This window comes from Ammospiza nelsoni, chromosome 1 (assembly GCF_027579445.1).
Source record: "Ammospiza nelsoni isolate bAmmNel1 chromosome 1, bAmmNel1.pri, whole genome shotgun sequence".
NCBI classification, from domain to species: domain Eukaryota; kingdom Metazoa; phylum Chordata; class Aves; order Passeriformes; family Passerellidae; genus Ammospiza; species Ammospiza nelsoni.
This window is the reverse complement of record NC_080633.1, coordinates 16,915,935-16,936,352: the sequence shown is the minus strand read 5'-3', so window position 1 is coordinate 16,936,352 and position 20,418 is coordinate 16,915,935. Positions and strand designations below refer to the sequence as shown.

Sequence of the window (20,418 nt, the reverse complement as noted above, 5' to 3'; positions counted from 1 at the left end):
GACGCCTGAAGAGTACTGAAAAGCAGGCAAGGAAAAAGACAGGCACTCATGAATTACATGTTAGATGTCTCTCCCAGTTCAGAGATGACTTCAATGAAGAAACTATACAAAAATTTGTTAAAAGATGTTCTGATCATTGTACAGCTTTCAATGAATAAATAATATTCTTGTTTTGAAGGAGTGAGACACCTTAATTATCCAACAGCTGGTTCCTGCAATAGGGCTGGATTTCCAGAATTAAAATAGATATGCAGACAGCAAACAGGCTGACTGCAGCATTCAGATCCAATCTCAAAGTGAGAGACTACACAGTTCCACCTGAAGGAGGACAACCTGGAGAAATTCCCGTTCTCAAAGGGCATGCCTAAGAAGGTCTAAAACGTCACATCCATAAGTATGAGTTCAGAATTGTTCATTTAGGGCAGGTTTGCCTTTTTTTTTTGGCATATGCTCATCATTAAAGATCTGAATGCCATCCTCACCAACCCTTCATTCTGAGTGAGATACAGCATTATGATCTGAATCAGGACTAATACCCATATTGAATAGTTTAATTCTATGGCTGCAGTGGGAAAAAAACCAAATCCCAGAATACAAATACCCTCTGACTTCAAGAAATCCAGTAACTTTAGTGTAATACTTTGCTCTTTGCACACTTCAACAAAACTAGAGAGTGTAGACATTCTGCTTTCTTGCACAACTGCGAAGCACAATCCAGACTACAAAAACTGTCACACCTTCAACAAATTTTAGATTATTCTTTATAAACAGGCACAGTGCTGTTGTAAACACAGCCAGCCGTTTGCACATCTAATTATAGAATATGTTTCCATAGTTTAATAGGATAATTACTGTTATTGTACTCACCCTGGGAGTTATTTTTCTAAGGTAAAACAGTCAGGATACCAGATCCTGAAAGTGGAAGAAGCCAGGCAACAGAGAGGTTTACCACAAAAACACAAGAGAACGGTTTCTGTGTTGACCCTGGAACTCAGGCGAAGGCAAATGCTCAGCAGAGGAGCTGTGCCCTCTGCAGCCATCGCTCTGACAGAAACCACGACGGCCTCACGGTGCACCTGCCTTGTGCAAACTGCTGACATGGCCTGATCGCTTCCTTTGGACAGACTGCTTGTGTGACTGATTGATGTGATTACGGAGGAGCCTGAACTTGTTTATATTTGATGGAATCAGTCTCTGGCCTGCCCAGAGGCTGCCCAGCAGGGCCAAGGACTACAGCACCAGTCGACGAATCTCACATCTGACATGTACTCTGTTAATTTTAGAAGAGTTGCACTTGTTTACACATGGCCTGAGGTAGGCTTCAAGCCATAATAGCAGGTTAGCTGAATTGGTTATAAAGAGACTTTCTCATAGGAATCGGGAAGAAAACCAACTAAATAACATTCTTGGCTTCTAAGGGAAAATGTACGATGCTGGTAGAAAAGCACGTTGGTGTCACGTAGCAGCTGGCCCTAGTCCCGGTTCGTCCCCAAACGAGCCCATGTTTTGGTGGCAGGCCCGGACCCGCTGCTCCCCGCGGGGGGCGGCAGCTGGCTCCGCTCCCGCCCCGGGCTCCGGCCGCCCACCTTCGTGCGGGGCAAGCAATGGCGGAGTCGGTGAGGCTGGAAAAGCTCTGAGCTCATCGAGTCCAGCCGGTGACCGACCGCCACCTCGCCAACCACACCGCAGCACTGCCTGCCACGTCCAGTCCTTCCTTAAACACCTCCAGGGGCGGGGACTCCACCACGTCCCCGAGCAGCCCATTCCAATGTCTAATAACCCGCTGCCATTTTATTTGGTCACTTTTCTCCCCACGGCCCCGCATTCTGACACCGTCAGCAGCCGCAAACCCCGCCGGGCCCCCCCGCTCCCCTCAGGTCACGGCCCGGCCGCGCAGCTCCCCCCGCCGCGGGCCCCGCGCATGCGCGCACCGCCCGCCCCGCCCGCTGTAAACAAACCGCGGGCGGCCCCGCGCAGGCGCAGCGCCGCCACCGCAGCTGCGCACGGAGCGTCGGGCGGTCGGGGCCGGTCCGGGGGCGCTGCCGGGATGGACGAGGACGTGCTGACCACCCTCAAGATCCTCATCATCGGCGAGAGCGGCGTCGGCAAGTCCAGGTGAGGGGGCGCCCGCCAGCCTTCCACAGCCTCTCCTGGCCGGCCGGCTCCGGCCTAGGCCTCTGCTCGGACAATGCCGTCTGGGCGCGGCCTGCGCCCCGCAGGGCCGGGCCCGCGGGGGGAGCTCCCTTCCCGACCAGCTCTCCGGCGGGCGAGAGGTTCCCCCCCTCCTCCTCTTCCTCCTCATCTTCTTCTTCATCTTCCTCCTCTTTCTCTTCTTTCTCCTCTTCCTTCTCCCCCTCCACTCTCCCGCGGCCGCCGGCCCCGAGCTGGTGTCTGCCAGGCTCAGGTGCCCGCAGATGGAGCCGGGGTTCTGTCGGGCTGCCCAGGTCACCGGGCCGCCCTGTGCCCGGGGCAGCGTTGGGTGCTGCGGAGATGGGCACAGCCCCTTGTACAGCCCCACAGCGCTTTGGGGTTAACGTCTAGCCCGTAATACGGATATGCAGAGTCACAGGTGACCCAGCACTGGGTGTGTGACGGGGAGCACGGGGACTCAGCATAATAGTTCTAATACAGGGTTTTTTGCTACTTCTAGGCTTTATCGAGTACATTGAGGTTGATTTCTTCCTCCTTGCTGTATTCATGGCTTTGGCTAAGCTGTAGATAGCAACGCTAAGGAGTTGGGATTTTACTTGTGTATTGTTTGTTTTTTTCCCCATTTTTGATAGTACCATAGTTCTTACTAAAGGGTGTGGGATATAAATGCAGGATGGTGTCTAGGAATGTACCACACTGGTAATTTTATATTTGATATTTTTGTGCCAGTAATATATGTTCCCTGCCGTGACCCCAAATTACATACAAGTTGCTAATTAGGGAAAAAAGGTGCCCATATTTATTAGAAGTCTGTCAGTTACTTGTTTGAGTTAGCTACTGAGTTGGTAATTATTACAGTAGGCCCCTGGTGACAGACATGACCTGAGCAAATTTCTTTTAGTTGATGTCACCTCACATATGAGTGGCCACATGGAAGAATTTTTCCTGGGGCAGATAAAACACAGGGGTTTTACATACCTATTTATATACATGTTTCTTTATATCAGAAAGCTTGCTAATAGATGCATTATATGGAGGAAGTAAAAATGCTATTAAATTATAGTAGTGGAGTTGTTCAGGTACAGGAACTTAATATAGAATTATTCCTGCTATGCTTTGTGGAAGATGATAGCTGCCTATGAAAAGGTAGAAGTTGGCTGGGCTAGGCATGCAAAACTGGTGAAATGATGGTTTTATTCTAGTAGCAGTATAAGGGTTCCATAATTTCTCTGTTCTGAATGAAACTAGTATTGGTTGTAACTAAAAATAGCTGCTCTGAAATAGCATCTTTATAGAACCATCTGAAGGGACTGGTAAAAACCTATGTGCTGTGATTTTAAGAGAAATTATTATTATTTTAATTCTTTAATAAGTGAAGCTACCTTTTGGTTTTGGGATTCTGGAGTAAGGAGAGAAAAAAACATTAGTCTGTGATTAACTTAGAGTTGTCACTCATCCTCATTGAAATAAAGGAATTTCAGTGGTCATTTTTTTTGTCAATGCAGGGCTGTGTCCAAATGCTAGAAAGCACTTGACTTCTAAATTCACATGCAAAAGAAGAGAAAAGAACAGGGTGGTGGGGAAGATCAAAAAGTAAATAAAGCTTTGTTTTGTTTCTCCATCCTGGGAATGAGTAGAAGCCATGGTCATAGCAAACAGCTGCCTTGCCACAGATGCATAAGTCTGTTGATTTTAGGGACTGCATGCTCAGAATCTTTGTCTCTTACAGAAATATTTACATGACACCGGTGGCATTATGGGCACTTCTTTAAGGGACCCTGCAGTGCTCTGGTGTGATGTCCTGTTTAATCTTAGTTGTAACTTTTTCTATTGCTAGCAAACACTTTCATCACAATGGGGGAAATGTTGTGTGCACGAGTTGTTAATACAAAGAAATACAAAATCATAAGATGGTTGGGGAGCTATTTCTACTCTTCAGCTTCTGTGTCTTTATTTCTCCTGGGTGTTGTCCTTGCTGTTCCCCTGTGTGCCCAGTTCAAGGAATTATGTCTGGGATGAAAAGCTAACTTGGAACTTATTTCTCAAGCTTACAGAAATACTGTGTGAAGCAATATTGAAACGAACCAAAAAATACTACTTTTGTACTGATTTCTGGGAGAAGAAAAATAGAATAAGGTTGAAGTGAAATGCTTTGCAAAGCAGATCACAGGGCTGTGCAGGCAACTGATTTGACAACTTGTGTGGTACTTTGTTTTCAAAGAGACATTCTTGGTAGTGCATGCAGAGATAAGGGCTCAGGTAGCAGAGGGTGTCTGCTCTATTCTTTCCATGTTCTTTTCCTTTTTCCATATATTCTCTCCTACCAAAAAAAAAAAAAAAAAAAAAGTAAAATCAGATGTGAGTTTATTTAGCTATGTGATGTGCTGTTCCTTTCAGACTTGTAATTTATAGTCTTTCAGCAAGGTATGGATATGCTGCAATAATAGTATCTTGGTTTTTTTTTCTTTTTTCCCTATCAGTCTTCTGCTGCGGTTCACAGATGATACATTTGACCCAGAACTTGCAGCAACAATTGGTAAGTATGTGCTGATACTACCTTAGAAAAACTGATAACATTTTCAGTGTAAAATTGTGGTTTGTTCAGGCTTGTCTGAACAGTTCTGTAAGAACTACTACTCTCCTACTGATTTATCTATGCAAAATAGCTGTCAGGTTTGTGACTAATACTATTGCTGTCCAGGCCTTGTGTCTCTGTAATATGATACTTGGTAGCTGTCTTCCTACTCTGTAGCAGGGTAGTGTTAACTCTTCCAACTTCTGACAGTGCTGGAGTGCCCTGGGCTCTGCGTGGCATCTGCTTTTCCTCTGTAGAGAGGAAATTACAATGTGTGTTGCTTTTTTTTCTTCTGCTTAGCAATCAGTTCCTTGGCAGCAGGACTCCTGAGAGAAGTGGAAGAGAGCCAAGAATCCAGAGCTGCTGGGGAAAAAGGCAGTGACGTGTCATTGCTGTGCTGGTATTGTACCTACCAGCATGGGTCAGTTGTGCTCAGGAGAGTGACCCAGAATGCAGGATACACTAAGGGGATTGGTTCTCAAAGGAAGCAAAATGGAACTTTTTAAGAGTATGATGCAGCTCTGTGCCAAAGCAATAACTGAAATTATGGAAAATAGAGATACTGTTTCACACCACCATTTCAGTTGCATTCTTTATTTTCTCTGTAGGAAGATTTCTGCCTAAGAGCTTATATACAATTTTTTCTTTTGAGTTCAGCTGTTGGTAAGCAAAACCAGCTCTGTGTAATTTATTAATAATTAAATAAATTGAATTTTTTTTTTCACTAACATAATAAGATTCAGGAGTACTATTTCATATAAAGCACTGAGAAGCCAAGGGGAGGAAAATGGCCTGTTTTTGTTCATTCCATTGCTTATGAAAAATGAAGTTGTGCAAGTAGCCCCACCTCAGCTCATGAGGGAGGATAGTATGGAAGTAAACAGGAATGAAATAGATCAGATGGTGAAGATGGCAATCTTGGATTCTAATCTAATAGTTTTGGCACTGTATATACTTCATGTCCTGTTATTTCTTGATATGCCAACCCTGCGAGCCAGGCAGTTGGTGCAGAATAGTTACTTCAGCCTTCATGATGTTTTGGATACCAAAAGAGTAGCTCAGTCTCTGAGTGGGGATCTTTATTGTTTGGGGATTTTTTTAAAATTTGTTTTTAATGGTGGAGTTTCTTTTTTATTTTTTCCATTCTGCTGTTTGTATCTGTGTCAAAAACTGGCATCATTTGAGAAACTAAGCAAATATTTCCTGAAGTAATTCTTCTTCGGGTTTGTAAACATGCACAACAGCATATGTGGCAGCTAATCACTGATTGTTAAATAGTAACAATTCAAGGTTTAGGTTTGTTGCTGGCAGGTCCTACTCTGCTCTATTTCTGGTGTGGAAAAGGAGGAAGAGTACTCAATGTAAACATTACTTCAGAGAGAGTTTGAGTTTTGAAACAAATGTACTAATCTGGAATGAATATGATCATTTGGCAGGAAAAGTCAGTTTCTAGAGCCTGAGCAAAAGCCCTGTTAGGCCCAACCAGGTGATGTTTGAGGTAGTGCTTGCAGAAGAGCTGCTGTGGCCCCAGCTGTGCAAGTCCTACAGCATGGTGTCAGGGGCACTCCTAGGGGATAGCAGATTCATTTTTGTCAGCTTAACTGGAAGAGGACAAAGTTTATGTTCTTATTTGTTTTCTTGTTTTTCTTTTGAAACTAATATCCAGTGCCATTGCCATTTTTCTGGTGAATGTATTTTTAAGAAGCAAAATGTCAGCTTCCAATTCAGGGCATGATTGTTGTTCATATAGATAAAGCAGTTGGAGGGGTTCCTAGAGGTAGCTATTCTGCTGCATGAAGACAGATGCTAGATGCCAGTTTCAGGTACTTACAAGATGGTGAAATGTCAAAACGCTTTGTGAGTCTTGGCTTGGAGTTCTTTTTGTGCTAATTAAACATACTATTTTATTTTGAGAGTTGGGGGACTGAAGGACAGAAGAGGTTTTAAAGTCTTTTCTGTTGAAACTGAAGAGTATGGTGCTTTTTCAAAATGAATGGACTACAAATAATGTCTTCTTTCGATGTCATCTGTGTACTGACTGCTAAACTGACTGATGTGGCTATATATTTTTTTAATTTGGATTAGAAAGTGAGGAGAACTTTGGTTGGTTTGGTTTTCTTTAAGATAAGAACTGCACACAAGCCCACAATACTGAGGAAAGCCTTGACAGCAGTACAGCTGCTCCCCTGTGATGACCTGTTGAGACATCTTAACCTTCATAGCCTGCACAGACCTACTGGGTGCAATTTAAAAGAAACCTTTAATGATTGTTTCATGTGGGTTATTCTTCAGAACTTAGTAAAAATCCTGTGATATTCTTCGAAGAATAAGCTGCTTTTGGCAAATACTTCTGCTTTAGTAGCTTCAGTTGGATTGAACATGTTGTGTTTAACCTGGCAGATTACCTGTCCTTGTATTCTCTTGAGAATGGCTGGCTTGTTTGTTTGGTTTCATCACATGGGTCTTACCAGACTGCTTACCCCAGTATTTTCTGTTGGCCTTATTGATCATGCTTGTCCTCACTTGCTTTTTCTTTGTAAGAGAGATTCTAGGTAAGTCTTCAGTGCAATCCATATTTTGCAAATAAAGTAATGTATTGAGATCTTATGTCTCCTAACTTTTTAGCTTTCTTTGCATTTGGAGACCTCAAACTCCTAAGCTGTCCAACTTGTCACTTACCTACAACACAAATACTGCACTGTAGCTAATTGTGCACTTCCTGTAAACACAGCATAGCATTGCTGGCCTGGATGTGAGAGCAGTATCAGTGTCAGAGCTGCTTCTTACAGGTTGTAAATCTGTAGTATGTTAGTGTGTAGTGCTGAGGCAGGAGGTGATAACACACAGGAGTACACTCTAGTAGTGCTGTCTTGTTTCTGGCTGCCTTCCAAGGCATGGTGGAAGGCACTGTCAGCTTTCTGCTGTTGAGGCAGACACATCACTCTTGCAAGGTCAGAACTGATACCTGTCACACAAACATGTCTGTATTTCACTGTTGGCTTTAGGAAATATGAGCATCCTGTTTGCTCAATTCAACAAGATTTTCTTGAACCTTTTTTTTTACCTACCTTGTAGCAGATGGGCAACCAAAAACCTCTGTATTTAAAAGCTTTCTTTTTGTTAATTGACTTTTATATATGTTGAGCTCCTTTTTTTGTTAGAATTCTATTTTACTTGCCTCAATCACTTTAAAGGGTGGATTTTGGTGTGTTATTAGTCCATTTTCATACTTTTGTTTTTCAGCAGTCAGTTTAATGCATGGGGCTTAGTCACAATTCTGGTTTTTTATTTTACTTGCATTGGTCTTGCAAAATTCGAAGTAAATTTTAAACCAGCTAACATAAAGGTGTATATATCCATTTCCATTAAATGAAAATTGCTGAACTGTGCAGGCACAAGATACAGAATCTGTTTACTGAATGGAAGGAGAATACTGTGGCTTCAGGATGCATAAAATATCTTTGTCTTAAGGAAGAAATTTTCTTTCTTGAAAATATTATGATGTCTTTTGTCATGTTAAGTATCCAATAGACTTGTAATATCTGCAGTTACAGGTTTTGGTGCCAGACTAATGGATAAAAGAATGCACTGTGAACTGTTGGACATGCTGACCGAACTGCAGATGGGGATTTTTGGAGTTCAGGGGAAGAAACATGCAATTGCAGTGGAAGAAAGAGATTCTGTTAGCCTGAAAGTTACTGCTGAGTGCTGAAAAGGGGACAGAACAGAATGTTCTCTAGGATTGAGTCAAATTGCTAGCATAGCAGTCTTCTGTGAACTAGGTAATGTTCTAAGAACTGGTGTTTAAAACAAACTTTATAACGACTTTTTTTCTGTGAACACAACTGTAGAATAATGCACCATTCTTGTGCATGCTATTGAGCATTGTATTACTGCTGAGCTAGGGACTAAGAGTACTAGTACCTGGAAAAAGTTAAGTTCTGTTCAGTTACTACAAAAGTTGATGTACTTTGGGAAAACTTTACTTGAAAGAGAGTGTGGGCTTCTTCCAGTGCAAGATGTTGTCTGAAAAACACCTGACACTTCAGGGAACATGTCAGTGAGCTGAAGCTGTGAAACAGTGGAATAAAAATTGTGTTTGTTTTTTGAAACAAAGCTCTTTTAAAGTTTAATTCAACTTTAATATGCAGTTTCTTAATCGTGCTATGTATCCTTTGTGACTTTAAGTTGAATATGTTTTGGCAGCTGTTTGTATTTGTTTGTAATCTGCATGAATTTGGGAATGTAAGTGCAGTGCACTCATCCAGAGGCTCTACTCATTTTGTATCAGAATGTTTTCTGGTAGGGAGTCTGATTGACATTGTAATTCCAAGTACAAAAAGGTTGCTGTTGCACTTGAAAGTTGTTCTTGTAGAAGTATCAACTTTCCATACTTCTGCTTCATTTTGGAGCTGCTGCCTGGTGAGAAGTGAAAGTCACTCCAAAATACTTGAAACAGATTTCTAGGTAGTTACTTGCTATTAGTAACCTAAGGGTTAAATTAAAGCATAATGCATCATAACTGATGAGCCTCTCAAACAGATGTGTGTCACTATATCCTTTAAATTTGGAGTCACTAACATGCTGCTTCTCCTTGGCCTGAGTTTTGTGCATCTTGTCCTTGAGCAATTGATAGGCTGCTTAGTTCCTGGGGTGGAGGATACATGAAGGGGGAAGAGTTGTTACCTGTTGGAGTAGATGACTGACCAGCAGAACCATTGTCTTGTTTATTTGGAGAGTGTTTGTGAGTAATGAATAGAAAGTTAATCATTTGAATTATAAACTTAAAAACTTGTCCTGGAATATGTGCTTTAATACAAGAGATACAGTATTTGACTTACTTCCATAAAATATTTAAAGGCTTAAAAGACCTTTAGGCTTTTGCAAGAGCATGTCAGCAAGAAAGCCTTACATTTTGAGGGAAGTTCATAAATAGCTAGTGGAACTTATTCTTCCTGCTTGTGTCAAAACTTGGGGGTTTTTTGAGTTTAATTTTATTTTTTCCATTTCTCTTTATTGTCTTTTTCAAAGATAACTGTAATATGTTTGAAGAACTAAAATGTTTTTGTTCCTCTAGGTGTGGACTTCAAGGTGAAAACTATTTCAGTTGATGGAAACAAAGCTAAACTGGCAATATGGGTGAGTCTCTCCCAAGTTCTTCATGTGTTGCTTTGCTTTAGGAATAGCTAGGGTTTCTATAATGTATAGCTTGTATAGAATCCTTTTCTATTAGTATGAAGGTGATTTGGAGATGTGGGCGGTTAATACTGCAGCATTCAGAAATTGCAGTGAACTGTGGGATGGCTGGCTGAGGGGGTAGTTCTGCTGCCTGTGAGCTTCTGCAGTACTAATTGCAGATCTGGTTGGGAAAGAAGTAGAAAAAAGGAGGAACTAAATGGTATTAAATCAGTAGAGGGATGTACTTCATTTCATTACTAAATTTTGCCTATAGCACTGAAGTTGTGTATTAATAGATTAAGAATTACAGTTGTGTGCTCATCTGTTACCTCTTTAGAGCCATTTTTTGTCTAAACTTCATAGCCATCTTATGAAGACTTTTATAGGCTCAACATCAGAATTATTTGAAGCAGATGCATTTCAAAGAGAGAGGGGCAGTGTTTGTAGTTGCAGCTTTAGTGGATTCAACTTCTGCTCTAGTTAAAAGTAGAGCTTCCATTACAGCAAGCAAAGAAAAAATATTTCCAAGCTTTTAAAAAATATTCCCCATTGTGTAAACCAGCTTCCACACTTGTGACTTGAAGCACATTTTTGAATAGTCAGACCAGTTGTGTCTTCTTGTACCAAGCAAGATTAAAACTTTGTTTCTCATATAAGTAAGATATCAGACCTTTGTTTCCTTGGGAAGTAGTAGCAGAACATGAAATGTGTATTGCAGTGTTTCTGTAGCTTGGAAGGTGTTCCATACCTCACTAACAAACAGGATTTATGTCTTAGTTACAGTAGTAGTCATCAGTGAAATAAAGAGGTTTGACAAGGAAAATAAATGCAATAGTTTGACAGAAAATAAAGAATGCATACAGGAGGAAAACCAGACTGTTAGCAAAACAAGGAATGATAAGTTAGGGTTTTCTTTTTCTTTCATTTTGATAAATAGAAAGAAATAATCCTGAGAAAAACTGGAAAAGAAAAGCTTGTGAAAGTGCATCATGACACAAAACCAGTTTTAGATATGTGATGTTGACTGAGTGGCTTGTAGAATGTTGAAGTCTACTTTGCTTATCCAGGTTGTTTGTCAGGGAATCCAGAGTGTTTTTTGTGTCACTTCTAACCTAGGTAAATTAAAAAAGTTGTTTAAATATTCTGTGCATAAAGCCTTCAATGAGTGTGCACCATAACTTAATCTCTGACAAGAAAACAGCATTCTAATTTTGTGGGTTTTGTTTTATTTTCCAGAGCTATTGACTCTTTAATTTTAGGATGTAAACTCAACTTTGCTTAAAACCGGAGAAACCTCTGACTTATTGTTGCTTCTGCTGTGTTATAGCATGTTAGTCCATTTTCCCAGATACTCAATTAAATTTAATTGAACCAAGTGATTGAAGTGAAAGAACTGGTTTTGTTGTCATGGGCTGTGATGCTTGTTAGAAAATGTTAGTACTGCAGCTGTGCTGCTTTCTTGCTGGTTGCTGCAATACTAGCTGCAGATCAAATGCCTTTGCAGAAATAGACATCTTACTGTTATATAGTCCAGTTACATATTACATTTAGTAGTTCAAAGGTGCTTCCTGGGACAGACTACATAAAGTCTCAAAGTTAATGTGTAGTAAAACAGCAGGGGATGGAATAAACTCAGCTAATCTGCTAGTGGAATATAATTTAAATCTTACTCTGCATGTTCATCAGAAGTAGAATACCTGAAAGCTAAACTGCATTCTGCTCAAATTGTGAATAATGGAACTTTTTGAATGGCTTGTTAGGATACCGCAGGTCAGGAGCGGTTCAGAACATTAACCCCCAGTTACTACAGAGGTGCACAAGGTGTTATCCTAGGTAAGTATCTCTTTGCATGCTAGTTCAAATGTTTGTGGTTTTCTCATGCACTGGAGTTACACAAACTCATATAGCCTTTATATAATATCTAAGTGATATTTAAAATCTTTGTGTCTGTGTTGAACAACTCATTTAAAAGCATCTTGGTGTCTCAACTTCTTTCTCATGTAGTCAATCTGACCAGCTTGAGAACCTCTGATTTTTTGCATGAGAATAAAAGCTACTGCTATCTGAAAGGATAGCTTGGAGCTTTGTCCTAGTGCTGTCATAAATTTGTCTTTTCTTTATTGCTTTTTATTTTTACCTGTGCTTACTAAGTGCAGAGTAAAAACAAATTCTCCTCAGTGTAGTCTCTCTGTATCAGTATGATACAGCTTTTTCTTCTCCCTGTTGTTTTTTTCCTAATTAAATTAATGATATAAACCATGTGGAATCTGGCTGAGGTTTTTTGGTATTTGTTTTCCAACTGATGGAATGTTACACAGTCAGAATGACTTAGAAAAGACCAGCTGGACATGTAGAAAGCACCAATCTGTGTTTGAGAAACCCCAGTTCATGGTGAAGTCAGCTTCATAGTGAAGTCTCATTTGTGCTTTTATTTTTTGGTGTATGGAAGCATGTTTGCTAGGCACTGAGCTCTGAAGTTCTCCACTGCTAGGAGTGAGGAGCTGACTAAAGCAAGGGCAGGGATGTACATTTAGAGAATCTTGCTAAGCTATTGTGTCTAGTTAAATAGTTTAATGTGGAATAACATCTGTCATGTGACCTGGTAGGTTTCCCAAATTGTGAGTTGCGTTATCTTCCTGGTATAGGAGAGTGCTGTCAAAACATGTTGTATCAAGTCACTTTATTGCACTGAACCTGCCACTTACTTACTGTTGAAAGCTGTAAACAAGCACTGTTTGGGAGATAAAAGGTTCTGCTGTTCGAGAGATTTGCTCTCCCCTTTCATTTAATGTCTCCTGACTATTTCTTTATTACCTGTCTTCCAAAAAATAAGGTTGTTCATGCAAATCAAGTTACAGTTTTGATTGAAAGAAGCTGTTTATGCCTATCTGCACATGGGATGTGAAAACAAAGGAAAAAAACACTTCTATAGCTTCAGTACTGATGGTTGTGCCATCCTGTTTCCGTAGCTGTTATGTAGTGAATTTAGGTATCCTACATGATGAGGGATCAGCTAGTGTAGTATTCCTTGGAGAATGATAGTCTCTAGTCTGTAAGCTAGGATATATCAAGGAATATTAGTCTGAGAACTGTAGGTGACTGAAGCTGGAGTGGTTCTGCATCAGTGATTTGAGCTGTTAGATGTCCTACTTTCTTTCCAGTTGTTCATACAGAAGGTAAATTTGAATCCTTAAAACTCCTTCAGTATTCTGATTCAAAAAGCCATCATTTTTGCTACTTTTGTAATGTAAGCTGTAATTCTTGGAAAAATATTGTGAAATAATACCACTAATATCTTTCAGTTTATGATGTCACAAGAAGAGATACTTTTGTCAAGCTGGATAACTGGTTAAATGAATTGGAAACTTACTGCACAAGGAATGACATAGTGCAAATGTTAGTTGGAAACAAGATTGATAAGGTAAACCAAATTCAACTGCAGTAAGTAATCTGCTGGTGTATTTTGTTAATAAGGAATATTAATGCTTTGTTTTATTATAGGAAAACCGTGAAGTTGACAGAAATGAAGGCCTCAAATTTGCAAGAAAACATTCCATGCTGTTCATAGGTATGTTGTAGATACTTGCAGAGATCTTTCTTGATTTTTGTTATGTAAGGAAAAGTACCACTTCTGTAGGATTTATGTGTACAATCCAATTAATTATATTTCTCACCTGTGCTGGGCACAAAGATAATGAGTTTTTTAAAATGATGCCTGTCCAGATCCCTGTTGTAGCTGTGGATGGTTATGTAGGTACAGGTTCTCCTTAGCATGATGAAAACTGTTTTGGGTTTGGGGTTTTGTCTGATTTCTTTCCCAAGCTGACTTGCTAGATTAATAACAGAAGCAAAATGAAAGAGGGAAAGCTGGTGCTAGTGGCCAGCCTTCACTGTAGCAAAATAACTGAGAGAAATCTGTATCAGAACTGGGATGTAAAAACAGGTAGGTATATAATTAACTTATGAATGGTGGGTGGGATTGAATAATGACATAATTATGACTGGAGCAAATATATTAGTCTCATCTTGCTGCAAAATGAAATGGGTCTTGTAGGCAAAGCCATGTAATGATAAATTAAAAAATGGGTGTTGAAGTGACTCTTTATGCATATGTTTATTATGTGTTTCACCTAAGGATCAGAAGGGATTATTTTACAGCATTATTTCAGTAGCAAAGCAGTTCATTAATATGTACTCATTCATTCTTGTACTTAGACTTACATTCTTCATCTCTGACTGAAGATTAATTTTTTTTTTTTGTGTCCTGCTGTGTTTCTTTTTAGCCACAGCATCAGATGTGGAAATCAAAGTTCAAAGTTGAGGCACAAGCTACTAAGTGCAAGGGAGATGAAAACAAAAATGAAAATTAGACTATAAGTGTGCATAACTATATATGTGTGTATGTATATATATATATGCATGCTGCATATGCTGAATATCTGTGTGGCTGCATAGATGAACAGGGCAAGCCCTTGTGGGGCTTGAAAAATTTCTGGTGGTGTCTGTTGTTCTCATAACATAACCTCTGGGCAGGTTTCTTAGTCTTGGTTAAAGTAAGGATCCTAAGTGAAATTACCTAGAATTCTGCAAATTGCAAAAGGAATGAGATTTGTTATTGTTTTTATCAGATGAATTTTATCATGGAGACTGACTCAGAATCCTGCAGTATGGATCCTTGATTCATATGGTCTGTGGTACTTCAATTATGATTAATGTACAGAACTGAAACACAGAACAGCAAACGGTTTTTTCAGACAAGAATCCAAATTTTTCTTACCTGGAGTGCTTTCTACAGGAAAACAAAGCTAAGCTATAGCTGTCTGTATGTTCTGGTGAAGTTTGACTTGAAAGCTCTTCTATTAAAAATATTTTGAGGTGCTACCTGTGTGGTGACAAATCCCCATAGTTGCCAATTTTGGCACTGCTATGTTTTTAGGAATAGGTTGTAGAAGTTTTAAGTTTGTAGGTTGAAACTTAACTGAAAGAGAAATATTAAACAAGTTACCAGAAGTTATGCTAACACTTGACTTTTTGTGTCCCTTCTCCAGAGGCAAGTGCAAAAACATGTGATGGTGTGCAGTGTGCCTTTGAAGAACTTGTTGAAAAAATCATTCAGACTCCTGGACTGTGGGAAAGTGAAAGCCAAAACAGAGGTGTAAAGTTATCAAACAAGGAAGAAGGATATGGAGGAGGAGGAGCATGTGGTGGATATTGTTCTATGTTATAAACTTTGGGAAGCTTATTCTTTGCATATTTAAACAGATAGTTACATCTTTCTGTACATAAAGTCATTAAATGCTATTTTTAGGGACCTTGCAGTTTGCACATATTTGTTTTGTATCATGGCAGTGAACACTTGTAGAAAAAAATGTTCTGCAGCTTTCCCAGTCTGAAAATGTTATGGTAAGCATGCCCAATTTGCAATCTTCAGGTTTTTATAAGTAGCATTAATAATGTGCAAGAACAAATGCACTAAAAATTTTACAACTGTATACATTAATTGTGTAACTATTCTAAACAAATCCATCTAACTAATACTGCATTGTCTGCTCTTTGTCTTATTTTTAAATTCTGTTGAAATTCTAAAACTATATAGTGTGCACAGATCTTGGAAACAGTATGAGCTATAAATGTTACATTTCATCTCTTCTAGTAAATGCTTTTTTAAGGTATTAAAAGCAGCAGGATTATACAGTTCTTAGACAAATCTGCTAAAATTTTGTCTTTCAGCAGTGCAGTCTAAAACACAAATTGGCACAGGCCCTAGTTGGCATCAGCACTTTCTTGAAGAGATGCTTTGAAAGCTTCCTTTGCAAAGCTGGGAGACGCCATGTTTTCCTTTTAATCATCACTTCAGTTGATGGCTTAACTGGAGTTTTAATCCTGTGATATTTATATACTAAATTTGTGGTACTCTTGCACTCTCAGTTTTTATGATGGTCTACTCTAGATTTGCTGCAGAAAGTCTTCATTATTGGCAAGGGGTCTGAGTGATGTCATTGTTCTTTCATTGTGAATCATTTTGCCACACTTCAGTATGGATTCCTAATTTTCTGAAATGTTTGTAATTTAAGTTTATCTCAACTGTAGCTCACTGTGACTGTGAGATCTCTTATCACGTCTGCTTTGTGCAGCTACTTATTCAGAAATAAAACTGTCACAGACACTAAATGGGAAGCTATAGGGCTTCTTGATCTCTGTATGAAAAAATACTATTGCAATGAGTATTCACTTGAATTTACTGTGTCAAAACCAATGGTTTGTTTCAGAAGACTTGTATAGACTTAAATAAATTTTTTCCACAGTATTCAACTTTTTTTAACCTCTTTCTATTGCAGAGTTCTATATTTTCTAGCACATATGGTTAAACAAGGTCATTTCGTATGTACAAATTATTTCTAAAGGACAAGACAAAGATGCTGTGTGGGATTTTTAAATAATCACTACAGTGCAGTCAGTAAATGAGTTATTAGGCAGTATCTTGTAAACATAGTGAATGACAGCATCTTTTATTACTGCAAGGTTTTGTCTAAATGTCAGCATACATGATCTGTGTTTTGCAGCAGGTCTTGGCTGCTTCTGTTAAAATACCTTTTCTTCTTTACATGGAAACTTTGTTTTCTATTCTGTTTTATACTTGATAGAAAACTACCAAAATTTGAAGGCTTAACCGTGCTAGTTGTTTTTTTCTACATATTGTATCTAGTATTGTTAATGTAGTAGGATAATTTAAATATGTAAATGTAATTAATATTAAATATGCATAAACATTATATTAAAATCTTAGATTTGCATTCCTGTTGCATGCAGAGTATGTGGGCTGAGCAAATTGTGTTTGTTAGCACTGAGGTCAAAGGATTTTGGCTTTTGTAGCCTCACTGTAAAGTTGTAGGTGAATTAAAATTCAACAACTTAATTTTGTCAGCAGTAGTTGGCAAGTATCATAATGCTGGGAGATGCTTGTAATTTATTGCCATATTAGTTTCCCCCCTAGTTTGGGTGCATCCCTATGCTTAGAAGAGACAACTTTTGATTTCTCACAGAAGGTCCTTTTATCACCTGACCTGGATTCATCTTTTATTCTGCCTTTGCCAGATCTGACAGCTTTTGTCAGAGGGAGGGAATGGCAGGGCACTCTGAATACTGGGTATTGTTCTGTGAAAGAATTAAGTCATTTTTTCCTTACTGCACAGTAAAATATTTCTGGGAGAGAAGTATTCTGAAACAGCATAATTAGTGAGACTGAAAGCAGTTAGAGGGGTGGTTTTCTTTAAGTAGATGTTTTCTAATTGACTTGCAACTAGCTTTTCTGTCTTCATCTTTTAAGCATGTTTAGTTCTGTCACTTTCTGTCTCTGAGGAATGTTTTTCCTAGAGTGTCACTTCTTTTCATAATTTCTCTGTCAAGAAGCTCTACACTGGAAAGCTGGATTCTTGCACTTCCAGTATTTGTTAAAGAAAATTTAGCAACAGTTACTGTGCTACATTTTTTTATTCTTGCCTTTTTTTTTTTTTTTTTTGTGAGGGTGTGGGTTGTGGAGCTGCCATCTTTCAAATAAATCTGTTCCCATGCTTCGCAAGTTTTTCCCCCTTTGTAGGTCAGGTTATCTCTAAGTGCACATCCACTGTTGTAGTTGTAATACGAGTGTATCTGAAACTACAATAAGCTCTACCATAAGCTCTGCTCCAAACTGATGTGGGCCTATTTGTGTTCATGGTGCTACATGGTACTGCATCTATCCAATCCAAAGCCCCTGTGGTAGGTTTGTGTCTTGCTGTCCTTCTGCATGCCTTACTGATGCCTTAGTAATGCCTTATTGATGAAAGCATCATTGAGCAACATTAGCATGAGCAGGACTTTTTCATGTTGCCAGACAAATCACTACATACACTTCAGACCTAGCTAAGCCTTGAAGGGCAAAATATAAAGTGTTTTTCCTGGCCGCTGTCCAGCAGTGGGAGAAGAAAAGAGAGAAGCTCTCCATTAAAACTTCCAAGTTTTTTTTTTTTGGTTTCTACACCCTTTGTTTGTGAGTACCTGTGGCACCTTAATTAAAAATTTATGAGATGTTATATGGGCAAAGAACTGTGAAGATGTGTTTTCAAACTACTGCATGCATGTGTTCTGTGATTGATTTAATGCAATGGAAGTTTTGTCCTTATCCTTGTGCTTGAGTAACATCTGGTCCTATCTGTTAGAGTGAAAATGGTCACAGTGAGTAAATATTTCTTTTTCTCATGCTCCCAGTTTCTGTAGCATCTATGCACATTTTATGTACAATGATAGCAAAATTCCCAGTCAACTTCTAGAGTTTCTGAGCTCTAGTTCTTTATTTTAGAAGTTTAAAACAACCTCAGAGAAGTGTTAATATAGAAGTGTCAAATCATGATTGGAAGGAAACCCGTCTAGTGTTTTCTGTGTATCATCAGCTCTGGATTTACTAGCATCTGGTAATGTCTGCTTGGAACCTTTTGACAGGCATGCTTGGTTCCCAGTTCTTAATGCTTGTCAGGCTGGACTTTCTGAGGAATGCGGCTGTCCAGATGTTGTTGACAGCACAAAACTTGTTCTTTAACAGTGATGAGAAGGTCCAGATGTAGCTACTTAGGATTAGGAGCGAAGCTGTGAACTGGGGTTCAGGGTAGAGCAGTAGCAGCCCCCCAAACTGTGAGGACAGTTTTAGTAATGTGTAATACATTTTGTACACAAAACAGAAACTATTATAATGCATGGTATAGTAAGTATATTTAATATATCTAACACTACTTTATTAAAAAAATTTAATAAAATACATAAATGTATAAACTTTTTATATCAGGGAGCATCTGTCATGTCTTTAGATGACAGCTTAAGATATAAATACTGCAAATTAGAAATTCAGCTTTAGAAATAATTACTTTAGTTCAGAGTAGGTATGAGGAAGATGGATGGATGCATGCATGCATGCATGCTAAGCCTGTGGGCAGGTGTCATCCAGAAGAGCAAGAGTAAGGATGCTTATGGAAGCAAGGTGGAGGGAACCTGAGGGACTGTACAAAGTTGTCAGGAGAGGTTTAGGTTGGATATTAGAAAAAGATTCTTCACCCAGAGTGTGGGTGGACACTGGAACACGCCCCCAGGGTAGTAGTGGTCACATCACCAATCCTGACAGTGTTCAAGAAGTGTTTGGACAATACTCTCAGGTACATGGTGTGACTCTTGGGGCTGGTCCTGTGGAGGGCAGGAGTTGGACTTTGAGGAACCTTTTGGGTGCTTTCCAACTCAGAATATCCTTTGAGATGTTGAGCTTTCCCTGGAAAGGGACCTGGGGGTTCTAGCAGACACTGAGTGAAGCAAAGCCAGCAAAGTGCCATTGTGACAGGTCCAATTCTGTCCAGCTGCTGTCCAGTGGGGTGGCTACAGCACATACTGATGTATATGGTCATTCCTTCCGTGGGCAGGACTTGGCACCTCCCCTTACTGGGCTTCAGGAGGTTCTTTTTGACCCTTAAAAGGGATCCCCTCCGTCCCTGGGTGGGCTTGAACCACCAACCTTTCAGTTAACAGCCGAACGCGCTCTCCGATTGCGCCACAGAGACTGATGTGCTGCACTCCCAGAGGAGCTGAATTCCTGTCTGTGTCCAGTGAGTGCTGCTGGTGCTGAGCAGTGCTGGGTGTGCTGAACAACGACTGCAGCACTGCAGGCACACTGCTGCAGCAAACCTGACGTGCTATTGTGTCAGTATGCAGGGACAGGAAATGCTGTTACCTCCTGTGGGGAGTGAAGGATGAGATTCTTTTGAAGTAGCTGTTCCTCATACTTACCTCTCTCAGGAGAGGAGGTCTTGGGGTTGTGTCATGCCAGGCAATTTGCTAGTTGTTCCAAGTTAACAGCACCGTTTCTTCTGCTTTTTGTGCTTCTGGAAATTTAGCTTTAATGTCTGAAAACCTATGTGGCTTGTTAATTGCATGTTAATGCAATTAAAGCAAAACATGGATATGCTTCAGAACATGGACTGTGAGATATCAAACTGACTGCAGAAATCTCAGTGCAGCTGGGAACTGGGGATTAGAGGTGAGAGAGCTGTTGGGCAGATCTTAATGAACAGGGAAGATTTCATGGAGAAGTATGCATTTTTAAGCTTCATACCTCAAAGAAACAAGATGTTATCAATGCTAGTGGGGCATATGTATTTTTTACTGTCAGTCTTCAGCCAGGAAAAGGTGGAACCTCCTGCTCTGTGTGCCCTTGTGTATTGCTGGAAAAAAAAAAAGGATATGAACTGAGATACATGACAGGACCTGAGTTCTGTTGAGCTAGTGAATCTGTACCTGGTTTGTCTAGTTTTCTGCCAGAACAAAACTGTTTTAGTACTCCAGCCTTTTTGTTGTTGTCCATTTGCTGAAGGAAATACAGCAAAAAGTTGGCTTGAAAATGGTTGAATTGCTTTTGAAAATTAGTAAGTTTAATCTCTACAGGGCTGTGCTTTGGAGTGCTGCTTAAGGCATTGCTGGTGAAGTGCTGTCACTGAGCT

At 39.8% G+C, this 20,418-nt stretch overlaps 1 protein-coding gene and 1 non-coding gene across 3 annotated transcripts; one reads left to right on the top strand and one right to left on the bottom strand.

Annotated features, from left to right (window-relative positions):
• Positions 1-1,951: 1,951 nt before the first annotated feature.
• On the top strand, positions 1,952-16,698 carry RAB18 (RAB18, member RAS oncogene family). Of its 2 annotated transcripts, XM_059494001.1 has the most exons (7): positions 1,952-2,115; positions 4,632-4,687; positions 9,804-9,865; positions 11,665-11,737; positions 13,207-13,325; positions 13,406-13,472; positions 14,953-16,211. In XM_059494001.1, exons 1-7 carry the CDS (start codon positions 2,048-2,050, stop codon positions 15,129-15,131), a joined length of 624 nt encoding a protein of 207 aa, XP_059349984.1. In that variant the 5' UTR covers positions 1,952-2,047; the 3' UTR covers positions 15,132-16,211. The 2 variants fall into 2 exon arrangements, with proteins under 2 accessions (XP_059349984.1, XP_059349992.1); XM_059494009.1 differs by lacking the exons at positions 11,665-11,737; positions 13,207-13,325 and having other exon boundaries at positions 14,953-16,698.
• A 2,710-nt stretch (positions 16,699-19,408) lies between these two features.
• TRNAN-GUU (transfer RNA asparagine (anticodon GUU)) lies at positions 19,409-19,482 on the bottom strand. The gene has a single exon. It is a non-coding gene; the product is annotated as a tRNA-Asn (tRNA).
• Between the last annotated feature and the right edge of the window lie 936 nt (positions 19,483-20,418).

Bases quoted from the DNA above. Each gene is read 5' to 3' on its own strand.
- RAB18 (XM_059494001.1), top strand. From the start codon at position 2,048: ATGGACGAGGACGTGCTGACCACCCTCAAGATCCTCATCATCGGCGAG. The intron at 13,326-13,405 runs GTAAACCAAATT...GTTTTATTATAG, and splicing joins TTGGAAACAAGATTGATAAG to GAAAACCGTGAAGTTGACAG. The intron at 13,473-14,952 runs GTATGTTGTAGA...TCCCTTCTCCAG, and splicing joins ACATTCCATGCTGTTCATAG to AGGCAAGTGCAAAAACATGT.